The 15520-nt window shown below is 51.2% G+C and overlaps 7 protein-coding genes across 7 annotated transcripts; 4 read left to right on the top strand and 3 right to left on the bottom strand.

Moving 5' to 3' along the window:
- Positions 1-379: 379 nt before the first annotated feature.
- On the top strand, positions 380-1608 carry HO173_002505 (uncharacterized protein; the record flags this gene model as incomplete). Its single annotated transcript, XM_037304438.1, has 2 exons — positions 380-862; positions 949-1608. 2 exons carry the CDS (start codon positions 380-382, stop codon positions 1606-1608), a joined length of 1143 nt encoding a protein of 380 aa, XP_037168531.1.
- A 148-nt stretch (positions 1609-1756) lies between these two features.
- Positions 1757-3304, bottom strand: HO173_002504 (uncharacterized protein; the record flags this gene model as incomplete). Its single annotated transcript, XM_037304437.1, has 1 exon — positions 1757-3304. The coding sequence occupies one exon, from the start codon at positions 3302-3304 to the stop codon at positions 1757-1759; it is 1548 nt and encodes a 515-aa protein (XP_037168530.1).
- Positions 3305-3595: 291 nt separating this feature from the next.
- Positions 3596-7130, top strand: HO173_002503 (uncharacterized protein; the record flags this gene model as incomplete). Its single annotated transcript, XM_037304436.1, has 2 exons — positions 3596-6524; positions 6730-7130. 2 exons carry the CDS (start codon positions 3596-3598, stop codon positions 7128-7130), a joined length of 3330 nt encoding a protein of 1109 aa, XP_037168529.1.
- A 2018-nt stretch (positions 7131-9148) lies between these two features.
- Positions 9149-9843, bottom strand: HO173_002502 (uncharacterized protein; the record flags this gene model as incomplete). The annotated part of the gene is made up of 3 exons (XM_037304435.1): positions 9149-9310; positions 9372-9717; positions 9773-9843. The coding sequence occupies 3 exons, from the start codon at positions 9841-9843 to the stop codon at positions 9149-9151; spliced, it is 579 nt and encodes a 192-aa protein (XP_037168528.1).
- Positions 9844-10520: 677 nt separating this feature from the next.
- On the bottom strand, positions 10521-11714 carry HO173_002501 (uncharacterized protein; the record flags this gene model as incomplete). The annotated part of the gene is made up of 4 exons (XM_037304434.1): positions 10521-10975; positions 11024-11110; positions 11163-11616; positions 11682-11714. The coding sequence occupies 4 exons, from the start codon at positions 11712-11714 to the stop codon at positions 10521-10523; spliced, it is 1029 nt and encodes a 342-aa protein (XP_037168527.1).
- Positions 11715-12350: 636 nt separating this feature from the next.
- Positions 12351-14231, top strand: HO173_002500 (uncharacterized protein; the record flags this gene model as incomplete). The annotated part of the gene is made up of 5 exons (XM_037304433.1): positions 12351-12827; positions 12879-13023; positions 13082-13115; positions 13165-13841; positions 13891-14231. The coding sequence occupies 5 exons, from the start codon at positions 12351-12353 to the stop codon at positions 14229-14231; spliced, it is 1674 nt and encodes a 557-aa protein (XP_037168526.1).
- An 889-nt stretch (positions 14232-15120) lies between these two features.
- On the top strand, positions 15121-15517 carry HO173_002499 (uncharacterized protein; the record flags this gene model as incomplete). The annotated part of the gene is made up of 2 exons (XM_037304432.1): positions 15121-15234; positions 15299-15517. 2 exons carry the CDS (start codon positions 15121-15123, stop codon positions 15515-15517), a joined length of 333 nt encoding a protein of 110 aa, XP_037168525.1.
- Between the last annotated feature and the right edge of the window lie 3 nt (positions 15518-15520).

Here is a 15520-nt window from a genome sequence, read left to right as displayed (position 1 = left end):
GTTTCAAACTCTCATGGTAGAAGATTAAGGGTACGCGAACAATTCCATGTTCTTGCAAGATGTCGGCTTCAAGACATTGATAGATTGATGGAAGATAATGCGTCTCTCGTGTCTCGTCAAAGTTGGCTGGCATACGGGGAAACTTTTCACCGGCGCCGTCTGCTGTAAGTCATCAGCTATCTGCAGCATCTGATCCTGGTCTTGAGGTTTTTTGTCTCAACACACATAAGCTGACACTGTTGCCTTGTTGTTGCCTCCCAATCTCTTTTCCTGCACGGCTTCATTCCTATCTCATACACACTGACCATAATGCTTCGATAACGCTTCTCACGCAACCGACTGGCCAGCCTCGCCGCCTTGAGCTCTCATATTTCAAACCATGCACGACCCATTCCCCTTTCCGCCGCCCTCACTGCTCACACATCTAACCACACCACTCGCTAACGCGCTCTCCTTGCCCACCCTCTCGCTCCATATTCACGAACTCCTCCTCGCAACCCTCGTCTACCACCTAATCTGCCGCTACATCTCCCCTTATGTCTCCAGCAAGCTCTTCCCCCGCATCTATCCTGCCCTCAGCGCCCGCACAAGACTGAACTGGGACGTCCACGTCGTTTCTTTATCACAATCGCTTCTCATCAATACGCTGGCTCTATGGGTCATGTGGATGGATGAGGAGAGGGGGAGGATGGGATGGGAGGAACGGGTGTGGGGATATACGGGAGCGGATGGCATGATTCAGGGATTCGCGGCCGGGTACTTTTTGTGGGATCTCATTGTGTGTGCGGGAAACGTGGGGGTGTTTGGATGGGGGCTATTGGCGCATGCGGTGGCGGCGCTGGTGGTCTTTTCGTTGGGATTCGTGAGTATTCCCTCCTCCCTTACTTCTCTGGGAAGAGTATAGTCCTGGGCTGCAGGGAGTGAATTCGACTAATGCGAACAATATAGAGGCCTTTCGTCAACTTCTACGGCCCCACCTTCATTCTCTACGAGCTCTCCTCCCCCTTCCTCAACTTTCACTGGTTCTTCGATAAACTTCACATGACCGGCTCCCGACCGCAATGGTACAATGGCATGTTCCTCCTCTCCAGCTTCTTCTGCTGTCGCTTGCTCTGGGGCACCTATCAATCGATCCGCGTCTCCCAAGATGTCTGGGCTGCGCTGCACTACGACCCTCTCACTAGGAGCTCGAAGGCAGTATTCGAGCCAGAAGCGGGGGGTGCGGACATCATGCGTTTTGCAGGCGACTATCCCATGCCGGCTTGGTTGGCTATTGTCTACTTGAGCAGTAATGTTGTGCTAAATACGTTGAACTTCTACTGGTTTGGCAAGATGATCGAGACAATTAAGAAGAGGTTTGTGGAGTCGAAAGAACAGAAAGGCGCTAGGAAGAGAGAGGGTAGAGAGGAGGGTGTGATGGTGGAGGGCTTAATGGATAGTAGTACGCTTATTACGGAGATTGCGGAGGATGAGGATATGCAGTTTGGTGGGGAGGATATCATGTATGACGGGGAGGTGGAGGATAAGCTGACGATGGAGAGCAGCATCTTGGATGGGAAGAGTACGATGCATGTTGAGAAGACAGAGGTTAGGCGGAGGAAGGGTTGAAGTCCTGGACGATGCATCACTGGCCCGCGATTTTAGCGTTGCTGCAGCTTGGTATTCAATAATGTTACACTGGTGTCAGATTCGCAGCCAAGGTTATCATGCCATCATGCCACTGAAGCTGTTGCGCATGACTCAGAAGGCTGACTAATTAACCCTTCGTCTCTTGATGCTTGGAGGGTGCTTCCAGTCGACGCTTCTTCTTTATAATCTGCATCCCATGCATCCACGGCCAGAGCACCTCCGGTATCCTCACACAGACTTCTTTCTCATCCCAACCATTCTCCAATAGTGCAGCGAGGACTCGGGGTACAGCCAAAGCTGTTCCGTTGACAGTGGATGGAAAGTCCATCTTGGTCTGAGATCCTGCGGGGTTTCGTACCCTCGTGTTCAGTCGCCTTGTCTGATAGTCGGTACAGATCGACGTCGAGGTGACCTCACCCCATCCACCATCTTTCTCACGCCTGGAAGGGAAGAATGCCTCGATATCCTGTTTTCTGACGGCGCTGGCCCCTAAGTCTGTCGATGGCATCTCGAGTATGCGACAGTGTAGCCCGAGGTTCTGAAGAATCTCCTGCTGAATAGAGAGCATGGAGAGGAAAGCTTCGTCCTCGCCTCCTTGAGCCGTCCAAGCGAACATTTCCACTTTCGTGAACTCGTGAACGCGATATAATCCTTTTGTTTCCACACCCCTGGCGCCTGCCTCTGCTCTGTAACACCGGCTTGGCCCAACCACCTGGATCGGCAAGTCCGCTCGGTCAACGGCCGCATCCGCCTTCATCCCAGCAAGCGGTATCTCAGCCGTCCCTGCGAGACTATGCGACGGCTTGCCCTTTTCTTGATCCCTTTCACTCTGCTGTGTGTCGTATACTTGCTGCTCCCCACTCTGATCACGAGGCCGGAATCCACAGGCCGCGGCAATGTGCGAGTAGACCATTGAGGGAGGTGTGACGACTGTGAAGCCGTGCTGCATGGCCACCCTGACTGCGTATTGGATCAAGGCCTGCTCGAGTAGCGCTGCTTCATTCTTTAGATAGTACCAGCCCCACCCGCTCGTTGTAGCAGCGCCAGCAAAGTCTAGCAAATCGAATTCCGTACCGATGTGGACGTGGTTTCTCCATGTTCGGTCGTGGGACGTAGAGGGAGGGTTCGAATGTTCGTTGATATAGCCCAAGACCTTAGGCTCATCGCCTCTAGGCGTTTGGTCGCTCGTGAGATTTGGTAGCTCAGCTGCTAGATCCTCGATCTCGTTATTCAGCTGTCCCTCGAGAGCCTCGATGGCCGATAGTTGCTTTTTCAAGTCCTGGGCCTCCTCCACCAACTGCGTCTTCTGCTTGCCTTGTCCATCTTGTGCCTCTCCCTCGATACCGCTGAAAGTTCTGGAATGAGACAGCTGCGTTCTGATGGCATTGCTCTTCTCCCGTAGTCCGCGCGTACTCTTTTGGGATAGGAGCCATTTCTCGAAGAGCTTGACAATCTTGAAAGGACTGTCACTCTGGGCTTTGTAGTTGCGCTCGAGGCAGTTCTGGGAGTAGAGTTCGGGATTCTGCCGGATGTGTTTAATGTTGAGGGAGGGTCTAGGAGCGATTGAGGGCAGGCTCTCGCGGCATCTGGGACCGCATTGGGAGAAGTAACGGTTCGCGTGGCCGTTGAAGAGCTTTCTCTTTGGCAGGAGAACCTGTAGCTCCCATTTTGTCATGGCAGAAGCCGCAGCTCGAGGTCCCAATCCGCTGGGTTCATAGGAGGAACTTTCAGTACGGCAGGCGCTAAAAACGATTGCGCAGGTGATAAGATTACAATCAACGGCTCCGGCCGCCGAGGCAAGGCGAGCTCGCTGGTGTCACGTTGCTCCCATGTAGTGTTCTCCAAACCTCACAATCCCCAGGTACTTCTAAACCAGTCACAAATAACGATGCTGCCTGTCTGCGGGCCTTTCAGATGAGGTGTTAGCAGGCTGACAGCCACAATTCACATCTGATATCAGGGCAAGATGTCAAAATTCTTCGTCGAAGACACATGTGCCTTTAAGGCTGATCCAGCTATTGTTGGCACAGTCGAGGGTACATGGAGTGATGTTGAGTCCTCATCTGAAGGCTTACTTAATTGTTACATTCACCACGATATACCTTTGAGGGTTCGAAAAGCTTGGTTCGATAATGCGAAGCTTACTCCTGGCTATGTGATCATTGCTTTCAGCCAGGACTATGATGGCTACTGCCTTGTCGCCGAAAGCTCTCTCCAGTTGATCGATCGGTCTCTCGCTGCTGGCGATGTTGTCAAGAAAAGGCTTTCAGATGCACAGAGTGGAACCGTGATAGCTACGTCTCTTATGTGCTCTTTGCGTCCTACATGCAGCCAAGCCGATTTTTCGAGACGACAGCATCCTCCAGTCCAAGTTCATACGCCATCTCATGGGCCTCGCGCCCCAAGGCATGATAGTAAAGATGCAACGACACCTAGTTCCAAGCTTGTTCATGGATTTCCAGCCCCGACCAGCCCGGAAGTGAATGGACTGAAACCGTTAAATAGCGCTGTCTCGCCCTTTCTTCAAGCCCCTGCTTCAGAGTTGAAGTTTTGGAACACCTATCGTGAAGAGGATAATCTGATGTACAAAGGATGGATTGGGGAAGTGAGATCTGTTTATGATGAAGTCACGATTCGTCTCGCTAATGGTAGCGTGGTTGTCGTTGAGGACCCAGAGGAGCTTGATGAGCCTTACTGGATCCCTGGTACTCCTTCTTATGAGCTCGCGCAGCGCCTAGATTGTGCTGGTTATTACCAATATTGCCCAAAGCAACACGCTCCAGGCGTGGGCCAAACCCGATCGATCCCAGCTGAACCTTGCTATCCTGGCCAGCACGTCCAAACAAAGAAGGGCAACTTACGCTGCGGAAGATGGAAGTTCGGTGCTTATGATCCATCAATTACGCCAAGGGGGATAGTAGTTGATGTTCGCAACGTACAGATTGAGGTTCGCTGGCTGTCTCCGATTGCATCTCAAGATGCTCCGCCACTCCAGCCGTCGACGCTGTTAGATACTGAAGAGCTTCAGACTGGAGAGATCATCGTCTTCGATCGGAGCAAGCTTCCTAAACAGCTGGTTGCTAACGCCTCTTACAGCCCAGATACCGGCTTTGGCAATAAGGTGAGGTTCAGGGATCCCACCGGTGCTGCAGTCAAGTATGGTCCTGCCTCTGAAGGTGCCACTCATCCTAACCCAACGCCCATCTTTGATCGAATGCCTCGTGCTGCTACCCAAGGATTCGATATGAATGTGCTCCAGGTCGTTGCAACGTCTACCAAGGTCACGGTACGTTGGCAGGACTGTTCTATTACCGAAGACGACTCAGCTCAACTATTTCCTTACTTGAATCCCGATGAAAATGATGTGTGGCCAGGCGAGAAGGTGTCATTCCTCCCGGACGAGGAGAAAATGGGCGATGAGGTCCCAATCATTCGCCTTCACAAAGTGGGAGTGGTGCAGTCCGTGGACGCCCGAGAGCGTATCGCTCGTGTCAGATGGTACGAAGGCACTGAGATCGATATAGACGAAGAAGAGAAGGCCTCCCAGTACTCCGCGTCAACTTATGGGAAGTTGCGTAATGAGGTTGTAGAAGTTCCTCTTTATGACATTGCTGCTCACGCCGCTTTGGCCTTGAATCTAGGCGATCTTGTTAGGATCGCTCCAGAGCAGGTCCTGTCACCGGCACACGCTGCTGGTGGAGAAGATCTTCGATCGTTTCTATCCACTGATCCTGATGGAGATGTCGACATGCCGTACGCATGTTCTAGTTCGCTCCCCCTTTCAAGAGTCGCTCAGCCATCACTGCTTTTCAATCCCGGATTCTTGACTGCCCCTCTTGAGAGAGCTCAGACATTCATGGGGCTGGCAGGCGATGACCCCGGCTCAACACCGCAAGGAAGATCTCTTTCGCAGGGCAATGAATGGGTCGGAGAGATTATTGATTTATGTCTTAATGGAGAGGTTGTAATCCGGCTCGGAGCCGCTTCCGAGGCCCGAGATGTCAAAGTACCTGTGGAACGAGTGGTAGTCGTTGCTTCTACAGTTACAGGCAGCTCAGACTACAGCGAAGAAGATGATGACGACGACGGAGAATCGTATTTCAGCGATGCTATGTCCGTGAGCGACGGGTGGTCAGACCGTGAAACAGATCAGGAATCAGTGGGGGCTATTGATGTCACTGTGGAGTACGAAGGTGGAGAGAAACTCAATGACGACGATGACGAGGGTATGTGGGCCACTGATGAAGACGATGTCGGAGGCCTGGACGTGCAGAAGTCCAGAGATGATGAGAATCCGCCAGTCTATCACCTGGAGGCCGTGAATGACGACCTTGTCCAGCTTGATCGCGGACTAACCTTGGAGCCGCCAAACCTAAGCTCCAATGCTGACACAGCGACGCGACTTTCCAGCTGTTCCTCGATGCCACCTCCTTTTTTTGTGCTTGAGGACGCGGCACCCTCAGATCATCATTTCTTCGGTTTGAGTCGGCCATTGACCGCCGACCTTATGCGGCGCGTCATGAAAGAGCACAAGATTATGCAATCCTCTCTACCAGACGGGATTTTCGTCAGGAGTTGGGAGTCCCGACTCGATCTGCTGCGTGTACTGATAGTTGGACCTTTCGATACGCCTTATGAGTTCGCTCCTTTCGTCGTGGACCTTCACTTCGGGCTATCATTTCCTGCGTCCCCACCGGATGCTTTCTTCCACTCTTGGACTGGTGGCTTGGGCCGCATAAATCCGAATCTGTATGAAGATGGCAAAATCTGTTTAAGTCTGCTGGGTACTTGGGATGCCGACGAGCGAAACGAGGAATGGTCTTCTAAAAGATCGACCGTTCTACAGATACTTGTGAGCTTGATGGGGCTAGTTCTGGTAAAAGAACCGTATTACAGTAAGTGCATCATTCGAATATTTCTCGGGCCCCTGCCTAGTGATGACTTGAGTGCATTTGGCTCGAGTACGACAGGGTGGCTCTTACTGCCCGTCGTCGATGATGTGAAATCTCAGCTACCTTTCTAATTCTGTCTGAACATCTGTCAAGACCCTCCGTGTGCGTTGTCCATTACTTAAGCATCGGTACTGACTTGTCGAGGTAGATGAAGCAGGCTTCGACGTATTGATCGGCTCTGCAGACTCCCAATTACCCTCCGCATTGTACAACGAAAAGGTCTACGTGATGTCCAAGGGCTTCATTAAGACTGCTTTGATAACTGCACCAAATGGTTTCGCCGACGTCATCCAGTGGTTGTATCTTTCATCTCAGCCAGGCCCGAACCTTCTACGCCGTGTTGTTGAGGATTCGAAGAAGTTGTTGGCCAATAGCACCACCACGAGCGCAGTCGTTAGCGCTTCCGGCGCGATGGACGAAGGGGGTTCAACTCGGGCAAAACTCAGCACTGGGGCATCAATCTTGCTCCGAAGAAACGTTGAATGGTTGGAGGATTTCATGGTTCAGTGTGATAAGGGAATAGTTGCCATGCATCATGGGAAGGTCTGACGACAATGATACCCTTTTGCAATACAGCCGCCGTTGGAGTATCCGCGAACTATGTAGAAGCACCTACTGACTCTGAATGGCTAAATCCGAAAATATTCTCCCTTTCCTATTGATCTATTGCTGCCTTGACCGGAGAGGTGGCGACTGTGGGAGCGTAGGCGCGAAAGGAGTGAGTGTTTTCGAGGAAAGCCTCCAGATTGCTCGTTCCCGAACATTCTCCGCTAGAGCAACAGCAAACCGATTGCTGCATACATTGAGCTATTTTGGCATGATATCAACGATTGCGGGTACAGGAATGAGATCCGGGTTACGGAATGCTCCCCCTTTTCTGACGGCGGCCCTGGGCTACGAGTGAGCGATTGCGAAGCTCCTTTGTCGATCCCGCTTTGCTTTGAACGCGAACGGGGACAGTACGTAGTACGGTCTCTCGAAAGAGTGTCAACTGTAGCGTAGGTTGAATTTCCAATTTTCCATCTGGGCAGTTGCATCTCCGCCAACGGCCAGATGTTCGGGCTTCATGCCCGTGGATCAGCAAGCGATTGATTTTGATGACGGGAGCCAGGCATCGAGAATTTCTCATTCTTCCGGACGTCTGGTTGGCCGTCCGAGGGTGGGCTTGACGCCTGTGACAACTTAAATTTTTACGCAACATGGGTAAACGTGACGGGTCTTGGAATAGCGTTGGTTTTTGAACAGGGAGTCTGTTACGGCATGGGGCCGAGAAACAATGGCACTACGTGCTGTACCCTTTCCCCTTCTCCTTCCCATTTATATCATCTGAATATTTGCAGCCGCAAGTGAGCTGGATCTCAAACTGGGGGATCGATACGATCCTTCACGGACGAGCGGACGGCACGGCTCGCGGACGATCTTGACTGGCACCCTGAACATGCTTGCGCTCTTCGGAGGCTGGGACTGGGGGAGCGATGGCGGAGGAGGGGAACGGCGGGGCTTCTTGTCGCTTTCGGGTTTGAGGGAAGGTCTTGCATTTAGGGGGACAGGAAGTAGGCCGGTTGGATTGGCGATACGGTGTCTGACCGAGCAGAGGAGGGGGATGGGTTGCTACCGTCCGGTTACATATGTGATGGGTTTCTTCATCAGGAGTTTTTCGTGCGAAAGCAGATATGTTGATGAAGGGATGAGAGGTGATGCTGGAAATGTATCTGGAAAGGAACATGTGGGTGGCAAGAAAGGTATACTGGGTAGCTAGCCATCGGAAGGCTTTTTGGGCGCCTTCGAGATATGCTTTGGGGGTATGCATGCTTCATGTTGTTGTTTATGCGAAGAGGTACGATAGCGAAAACGAAGATAATGAATGGTAAGGAGAGGGTATCACAGATCTTAAGATAAGAATCAGGAATATGCCTCCCATTCTCGAGATTCGAAAATGTGTCCGTGCATTAAAATATATATCAGACAGTGAAAGGATTCAACAGTTTTATAATTCTTCTCTAGAAAAATAACAGGCTAGCGTGCCAAGACCTCGCGACATTGCATCTTCATACTAGAAACGCCATAGGTAGATGGAAGGAAGATGTGTAGGCGGGCATACTCCAGAGAGTATCTGGTTTCACTTGGACATCAATCCCACGCTTCCATACGATTCCAGTGGAAACGTCTTGCAAGTCGGGTGGGTTCAAAGGGCGTTTCTCGAAGTTTCCTCTGCATTCAAATCAAGCGAAGCAATCGTCAAACCTTCCACTCCAGCCAACAGTTGGGGCTCAGTCCTTAGCGTGCACGTTTCACTTACTCCGGAAGCACCCTCCCGCTTGCTCTGTCATTGTAGCAGTATCGTGTGTTCAAATGTTCGAACAAAGGGTACTCCCCAAGTCAGAGTGCTTCGAGAAACCCAGTAATGATTCCTCAAAGTCTGCCTCGGTGTCCGAATCGCAACAGCTTTCGATAAGAGTCACGGTCGGATAGAGCATGAAGTCGGAATACTCGCCCTGGCTGCGGCGACTCTTGACCACAGTCATCGCCGTCACGCAATCAAATACTGTCAAGGGAGATTCACCGCTTCACATTACGGTGCATCCACCATTCGACAGAGCCCCGGCTTCGGTGGTGGTCCTGGCCGCTGTCCTGGCAATATCTTCGATCACTTCGTTCATGAGCTCGCCCGTCGTCGCTGAACACTCGGCGTACCGGTCACAGCGGAGATCTTGAGCCACTTTGAGCCCCTACGAGCAACTCAGCCGTCAGCTCCAGTCATCTTCGCCCACGGACCTCGGGAAAACGGACCTCCTGCGGATAAATCACCCCGGGCTTTTCCTCCCGGAGATCCCTTTTCAAGCCCAGCAGCATGATGGGAATGTCGTCCCTGTCTTTCATGTAGGACTCCACCATCCGCTTGAACCACACATGCTGCACATTCACCAAGGTTCGCCTGTCGTTGATGTCGTAGCACAGTACTATAAAGTCGGGCTTCAACAGCGTGTAATGCTCGGGGGAAGCCGTGTCGGAGAATTCGAAGCGGTATGATCGGTTGTACATGCGTATGTCCCAGACGAAGGGCTGGTCCAGGTCGCGGAGAGGGGGCAAGGACGTGGTCTGCTGGCGCATGGAGTTGGCGCCATGGCTCAGTCTCCTATGGATCAATGTTTAGCGTTGGGATACGGTAGAGGTGGGGGGGAGATGTGTACGAAAGGAAGGTGGATTTGCCGCAGTCAGGGTCGCCGAGGAGCAGGATGGTGACTGTTGGAGGGCCATCCATGAACAGCTGCTGAATGATAAGGTCAGATAGATCTTGCCTTTACTTTCACACTTTCGGTCCCTCAGACGTGCCAAGCTCGCTAAGCCCCTTTGGGTTAATTCACTGACTTCCCAGCCTTCGGGTGGCACCGCTGTTGCGAGGCGCGGATTACGAAGTTTCACCAAGCAATTACTAAGCTTTGTAGTTTGTACTACCGCTAGCCGATTAATCATTATCGCGTTTGCACACCATGGCCTCGGCATATTACTGTTCCTCTCTTGTGCAGTAGTAGCTGAAAGGGCGCATCGCTGCCACAGCGGCGTTTTTCAAGGCTCAGCTGCAGCAAATGCAGTAATCGTAGCCCCTCCCCTCCTGGTTGGTTCACGTTTCCGATCCCCTCTAACAAAATTTGGGAGACTGCTATGACTGATGCCTTATCTGTACAACAGACTATACTCCGCTCCCATGGTGTTTTCATCACCGTGCCGATATGCTCATGAACACCAGAACGTCCAGGATGCTGTAATACGTAGCTAAGGTCAAATACGCTCCGCGCGGAGGGATGTAACCGCGGGAGTCATCTGTGGCATTGAAAGATATCGAAGGTCTTGATCTTCTTTTCTGCAGGAAGACCCCTCATCTAAAGTTCAACAAGAAAACATATATACCTAAAATCGTCTGCTCAGGTCTTGAAGAACTTAGTGTGACAGGGGAGCAAGTGGAAAATGCTGGTCTTGCGCCCCACAATCCGCTGATGCCAAATCGCGTGTTTCCAGGTCATCTCGAAAGGTACTGACCGATGGCTTACTAGGTCGCCAGCTTCGACCGTCAGAACCTTTTCTGTCGACTCCGGTCTGGCCATCACTCATGTCTTTGTAACGACCTATGCTGCCACGAGATAAAAGACTCTTCCTCCCCTTGCTGGTAAGCAGGACTCGATAGAGTGGTAAAGACGCGACCATGACCGCGATGGTGACTTCGAGGCTCGACCACAGCGCAACGCCAGAGAACGTGCCCGATTGAAGAGACTCAACCGTGCGAAGGATGTCAAAGATGGCAATTATCAAGCCGAGGGAGAAGATTCCGGCAAGAACCACTTTCTGTGATTGGCGCAGCTGGAGGCCCCAGACCATGAAGAGGGGCAATACGATGACTGTAGTGTGTCAGACCATCAAAAAAGAATTCAAGAATGTAACCCCACCTATAAGGTCTGACGAAACGTTCAGAGCACACCAGTATTTGTAGGTAGCCCTAATGTTGTACAGTGTCTGAGGTGAGGAGCACTTCTCTGAAGGTCATTAGTCTTGACGGTTCAAGAGCTTGGAGGACTAGCTACACACCAAATGTATACAGGTCGCTCGCAGATCCGCAAATTGTAAAGGTGCTGCCAATGCATACCCAAAACGAAGCGAAGGTAAGTGCAACAGCCGCCCACCATACCCGGATGAAAGTGAGAGACACCTCAAAAAGGAGTCGGTAGAAGATTAGGAATGTCGCTTTTACTGTCCACAGCACCATGAATACCAGCAGCGTTACGACTAGCCTGAGTTGCAGATAGGTGTGGTAGAAAGGATCTGTAAGTGGTGGTGCGGCTTCTTCTTTGAGACCTATCCTTGCGATTCGAGCCGAATATGGAAACCCGGCTGTGTATGTGCCGGCGAGAGCTATGAGGAGAAGGAGCGAAAGCAGATGCGAAGCGTCATCCCAGTAGAACCTTGAGGCGGTGACATAGCGGATGGCGAATCGCCCAACAGACAATAGAATGGCGATGGTGGTGAAAGTCCAGAGGAGAGCCTATTTTCATTTCGGCGGAGATAAGAATGCGAATCCATCAGTAGCTAGAATGGAGGAATACGAACATCTAAGCTCTGCACTGAAAGCGAATCATACATGGTCAGGCGAGCACTCGGGGATTTAAGGCGTAGGTCAGAATGCAAACGAGTACTTTTGCAAATGCCTGGTTAAGACGGGCAAAGGAACGCGGACAGAAAACGTCAAGTAAAAAGGATCCAGTTCCATTCTTAACGCTGATGGAAATAATACTAAGCACAGATGGCGGTATATGGCACACATGATCAAGATCTCTACAATGCGCATCGACCGCGCCGCACCGAAGTCGCACCGAAGTGGAATGGGTGTAGGGTGTAGGATTGGTGAGAGTTAATTATTCAGCTTCTCCAACATCCAACACTGGCCAATGCAAATTCAGGTTCGGTGCACGAAGGAACAAAAGTCAATGCTGGATGACGCAAATGTGCGTAGGTGAAGAGTTCGGCGTAGTGAACATAGTAAGCACTAATTGGACCATCAATAATCATTTATATGGCGAAGGATTCAGCTGAACGAAAGCTCCAAAGTATATTATAGTGGCTGGGGTGCTAAGGTGTCAAGGTGCTTGATTCGTCAGTTAAGCGAGCTTCGAATCAGGTCTAGCGCGTTATCCATTAGCGCCTGAAACACTAGCAGCTCTTCCTCAGCACAGGTTACTCCTATCTCATCTACTCTTCATTTGTAAGATTACATCCAGTATGCCGGAAACTACCAACTTAGGTGCAACAGAACGCTCTCCCCTTCTGAGCAATACTCCAGATCAAGCGGAACGTCCCGCACCCAAGAGCCATGGCTCAGCTCAGAACGGATCAGCAAGCGATGTCGAGTCGAACCAGCAAACGGAAAATCCGGAAGACCCGATTATCGTGCAAGGGAGGAAAACGGTCAAATCTTTCTTACCCATTCTCGGCGTCGGCATCTTCTTAGCCTTCCTGGACCAGTCCATTGTCGCTGCCATCAATGGAGAAATTGGTAGTGATTTGCACGCGCTCAGAAACGTCTCCTGGATCGCTACCGCCTATTTCCTCACCATGACAGCTTCCCAGCCACTCTATGGCAAACTCAGCGACGTGTTTGGGCGGAAGCCATGCCTCCTATTTGCCTACGCCATGTTTGGCCTCGGAAGCCTTGGCTGCGCTGTCACAAGGAACATGGAAGGCTTGATTGCTGCCAGGGTAAGTCAAAAGCATCTGTCCCCACTACGATAGTAATGCTGAATGTAGTAGGCAGTTCAAGGGATCGGAGGAGGAGGCATGTTGATCATAGTCACCGTTCTTCTCTCCGACTTCATCTCGCTGCGGGAAAGAGGCACATATCAAGCCTACTGCAATCTTATTGGAGCAGTCGGCTCAACTTCTGGTGGCCCTATTGGTCTGCTACTAGTTTATCTTCGTTCTTTTGAGACCCGAAGCTGACATTTAGATCCAAGGAGGGCTTTTTGTACAAAGTATTGGCTGGAGATGGTAAGCAGGATTCACTTGCATGGAGATTTTGTGCTTATGCGGATGACAGGGCCTTTCTTATCCAGGTGCTTCTGTGCCTGATTGCAATCGTCTCTGTCGGCCTATTGCTTCATCTTCCGAAACGGCAATCTGAAACACCATGGAGAAAGCAACTTCCTCGCATCGATATCCTTGGTGCCTTGCTCCTAATTTTGACCATCTTCGGCATATTGTTCGGCCTTGATCGAGGCAGCAATGTTTCTTGGCGCAGTCCCCTGACCATAGGATCGCTATGCGCCGTAGTACCTTTGTCAATCGCATTCCTAGGAGTTGAAACCCGTTTCGCCGTCGAGCCATTCACGCCCGGCCATATCATCTTTGACAAAGCTCTCTTTGCATGCTATACACAGAACTTTTTTGGATACGCGGCTTTCACCGCACTGATATTTTATTTACCCTTATTCTTCCAAGTCATTCTGGAAATGACGCCCGCCCAGGCCGGGGCGAGCCTTATCCCAGCAGCAATTTCTGCTGTTGTCGGAACGCTCCTCGGCGGAATAATCTTGAAGAGGACAGGAAAATTCTATTGGCTCGCTGTACTGGCGATGACAGCGGCTACTCTTGGATCTATACCTATCGTGGTGGCGCCTTCACTCGATGGCGGTTCACTTGCAAGCATCTACGTTGGATCCATTATCAGTTTCGTGCCACAAGGTGTAACTGTGACAGCTTCTCTCATCGCGATTAGTAAGTCTTGACACCAAAGATGTCCATAGCATTGCTGACGGTCTCCAAGTATCCAATGTCTCAGCAGCCGATCAAGCCGTAGCCACAGCATGCTCCTTCCTCTTCCGATCTCTTGGCGCAGCTGTCGGTGTCTCCTTGGTCGGCACACTGATTCAAAATGTCTTACGGATGAGGCTTCGTGCCTCCCTTGAACCTCAAGAGGCCGATGAGATAATTGGAGGTATCGCGCAAAGCCTCGAATACATCAAGGATCTTCCTCCTTCGCTTCGTGCGGTCGTCCGAGAGTGCTACAGTGCAGGGATCCAAGCAGGCTTCGCAATGTGCTTAGCATTACTTGCAGTCTCCACACTGAGCGTCATTTGGTGGCGGGAGAAGAAGCTTTCTAGGTGATTAGGCATCATTTTGTCGTATCCGCAATGTAACAACAGGGACTATTCTATCAAACAAATTTCAGCTTCTCTGGATCATGGTAATCAACGGAGCAGGGAAAGGCCAGAATGCGAGTGACTCCTCCAGTTGAATAAGGTATCTTTCAATCCGCTTCAGTGGTGCTCAAAGGGATAACTTGTTGGAAAGACCGACCCCTTTAGAACGCTCCTCACTCCTTGAAACGATCGGTTATACACCTCACATCAAATCATCATTCATTGAGCGGATTATGTAAGATACAGATGCAGTCCGGGTCTCTGCACCGATTGAGATTAAATTTGTAAGAGCTAAAGGTGGATGATGTGAGGCAGTACGGTCACGCAGGCCTGTTGAATTTGCAAATCTGTTTTATGAGGGCTCTGCTCGGGTGCATTGTTCTCGCGCAGTATTGTTCCTACCCAGCCAAGTTTTTCACGCTTGTTCATGATCAAACTCGGTAATGATGTGATCGGTCATGATTATGTTACACCCCACATCCAAACCTCTCCTCCTACACTACACCCCTACGCTCAGGCAACATAGCATTTGGCGCTCTTCAAGTCATTTACCAGCTTCGCCAACCTACAAGGCGATCCATTTGCCATGGGCGACACAACGGAGATGGACGTCTCATCGCTGTTGGCACAGATTGACAATCTCGGCAAGAGCCTATCCCCAGGCAGCAAGCAAGATGCAGCACCACGCCAGAAGTCGCGCCTTGCCGCGCGTGATTTGGGACGAAGCAATGGAAGAGCCCGGTGACATTGTCGAATGAGTCTGCTCCTCGGTAAGGAACCCCTTCCGACCGATACCTTTTCATCTCACCTTGGCCACAATCATCGCTAATATTGATAACTCAATCCACCAGTTCATGGAAGAAGTGTCCATCCGTATTGCCATCGATCTGGATTGGTTCAACATCTTAGTGAAGAGTGGGAAGCCGGAGACGCTCGAGGACTTGGCCAAAGCAACGGGAGCCGATGGGGTACTACTTGGTGGGTTCTCGGTCGACCATTCACACACTGATCACTGACTGATATGTTCGGCAGCTCGGCGCAGTTGGCGCAGCAGGAGAGGTTGGGAAGGTAGGCGAAGAGGCGTGTGTGCCCACGAAGGTGACCAGAACTTTCGTAATACCACCGTTGGCTGCTGGGGTTGAGTTCTGGTTTGTTGCGGCTCTTTCGTCCGATCTGTTGCTACCTAAGCCAGAAGTCAATCCTCGTCTTGCTTCTGGGAGGGTCCGCCGTTCAGGAATGCTGACAACGTAATCT

This window comes from Letharia columbiana, assembly GCF_014066305.1.
Source record: "Letharia columbiana isolate WasteWater2 chromosome Unknown Sc0000005_s0, whole genome shotgun sequence".
Classification (NCBI taxonomy): domain Eukaryota; kingdom Fungi; phylum Ascomycota; class Lecanoromycetes; order Lecanorales; family Parmeliaceae; genus Letharia; species Letharia columbiana.
Note: the sequence above shows the minus strand (reverse complement) of the source record. Positions and strands in the feature narration are given on the sequence as shown.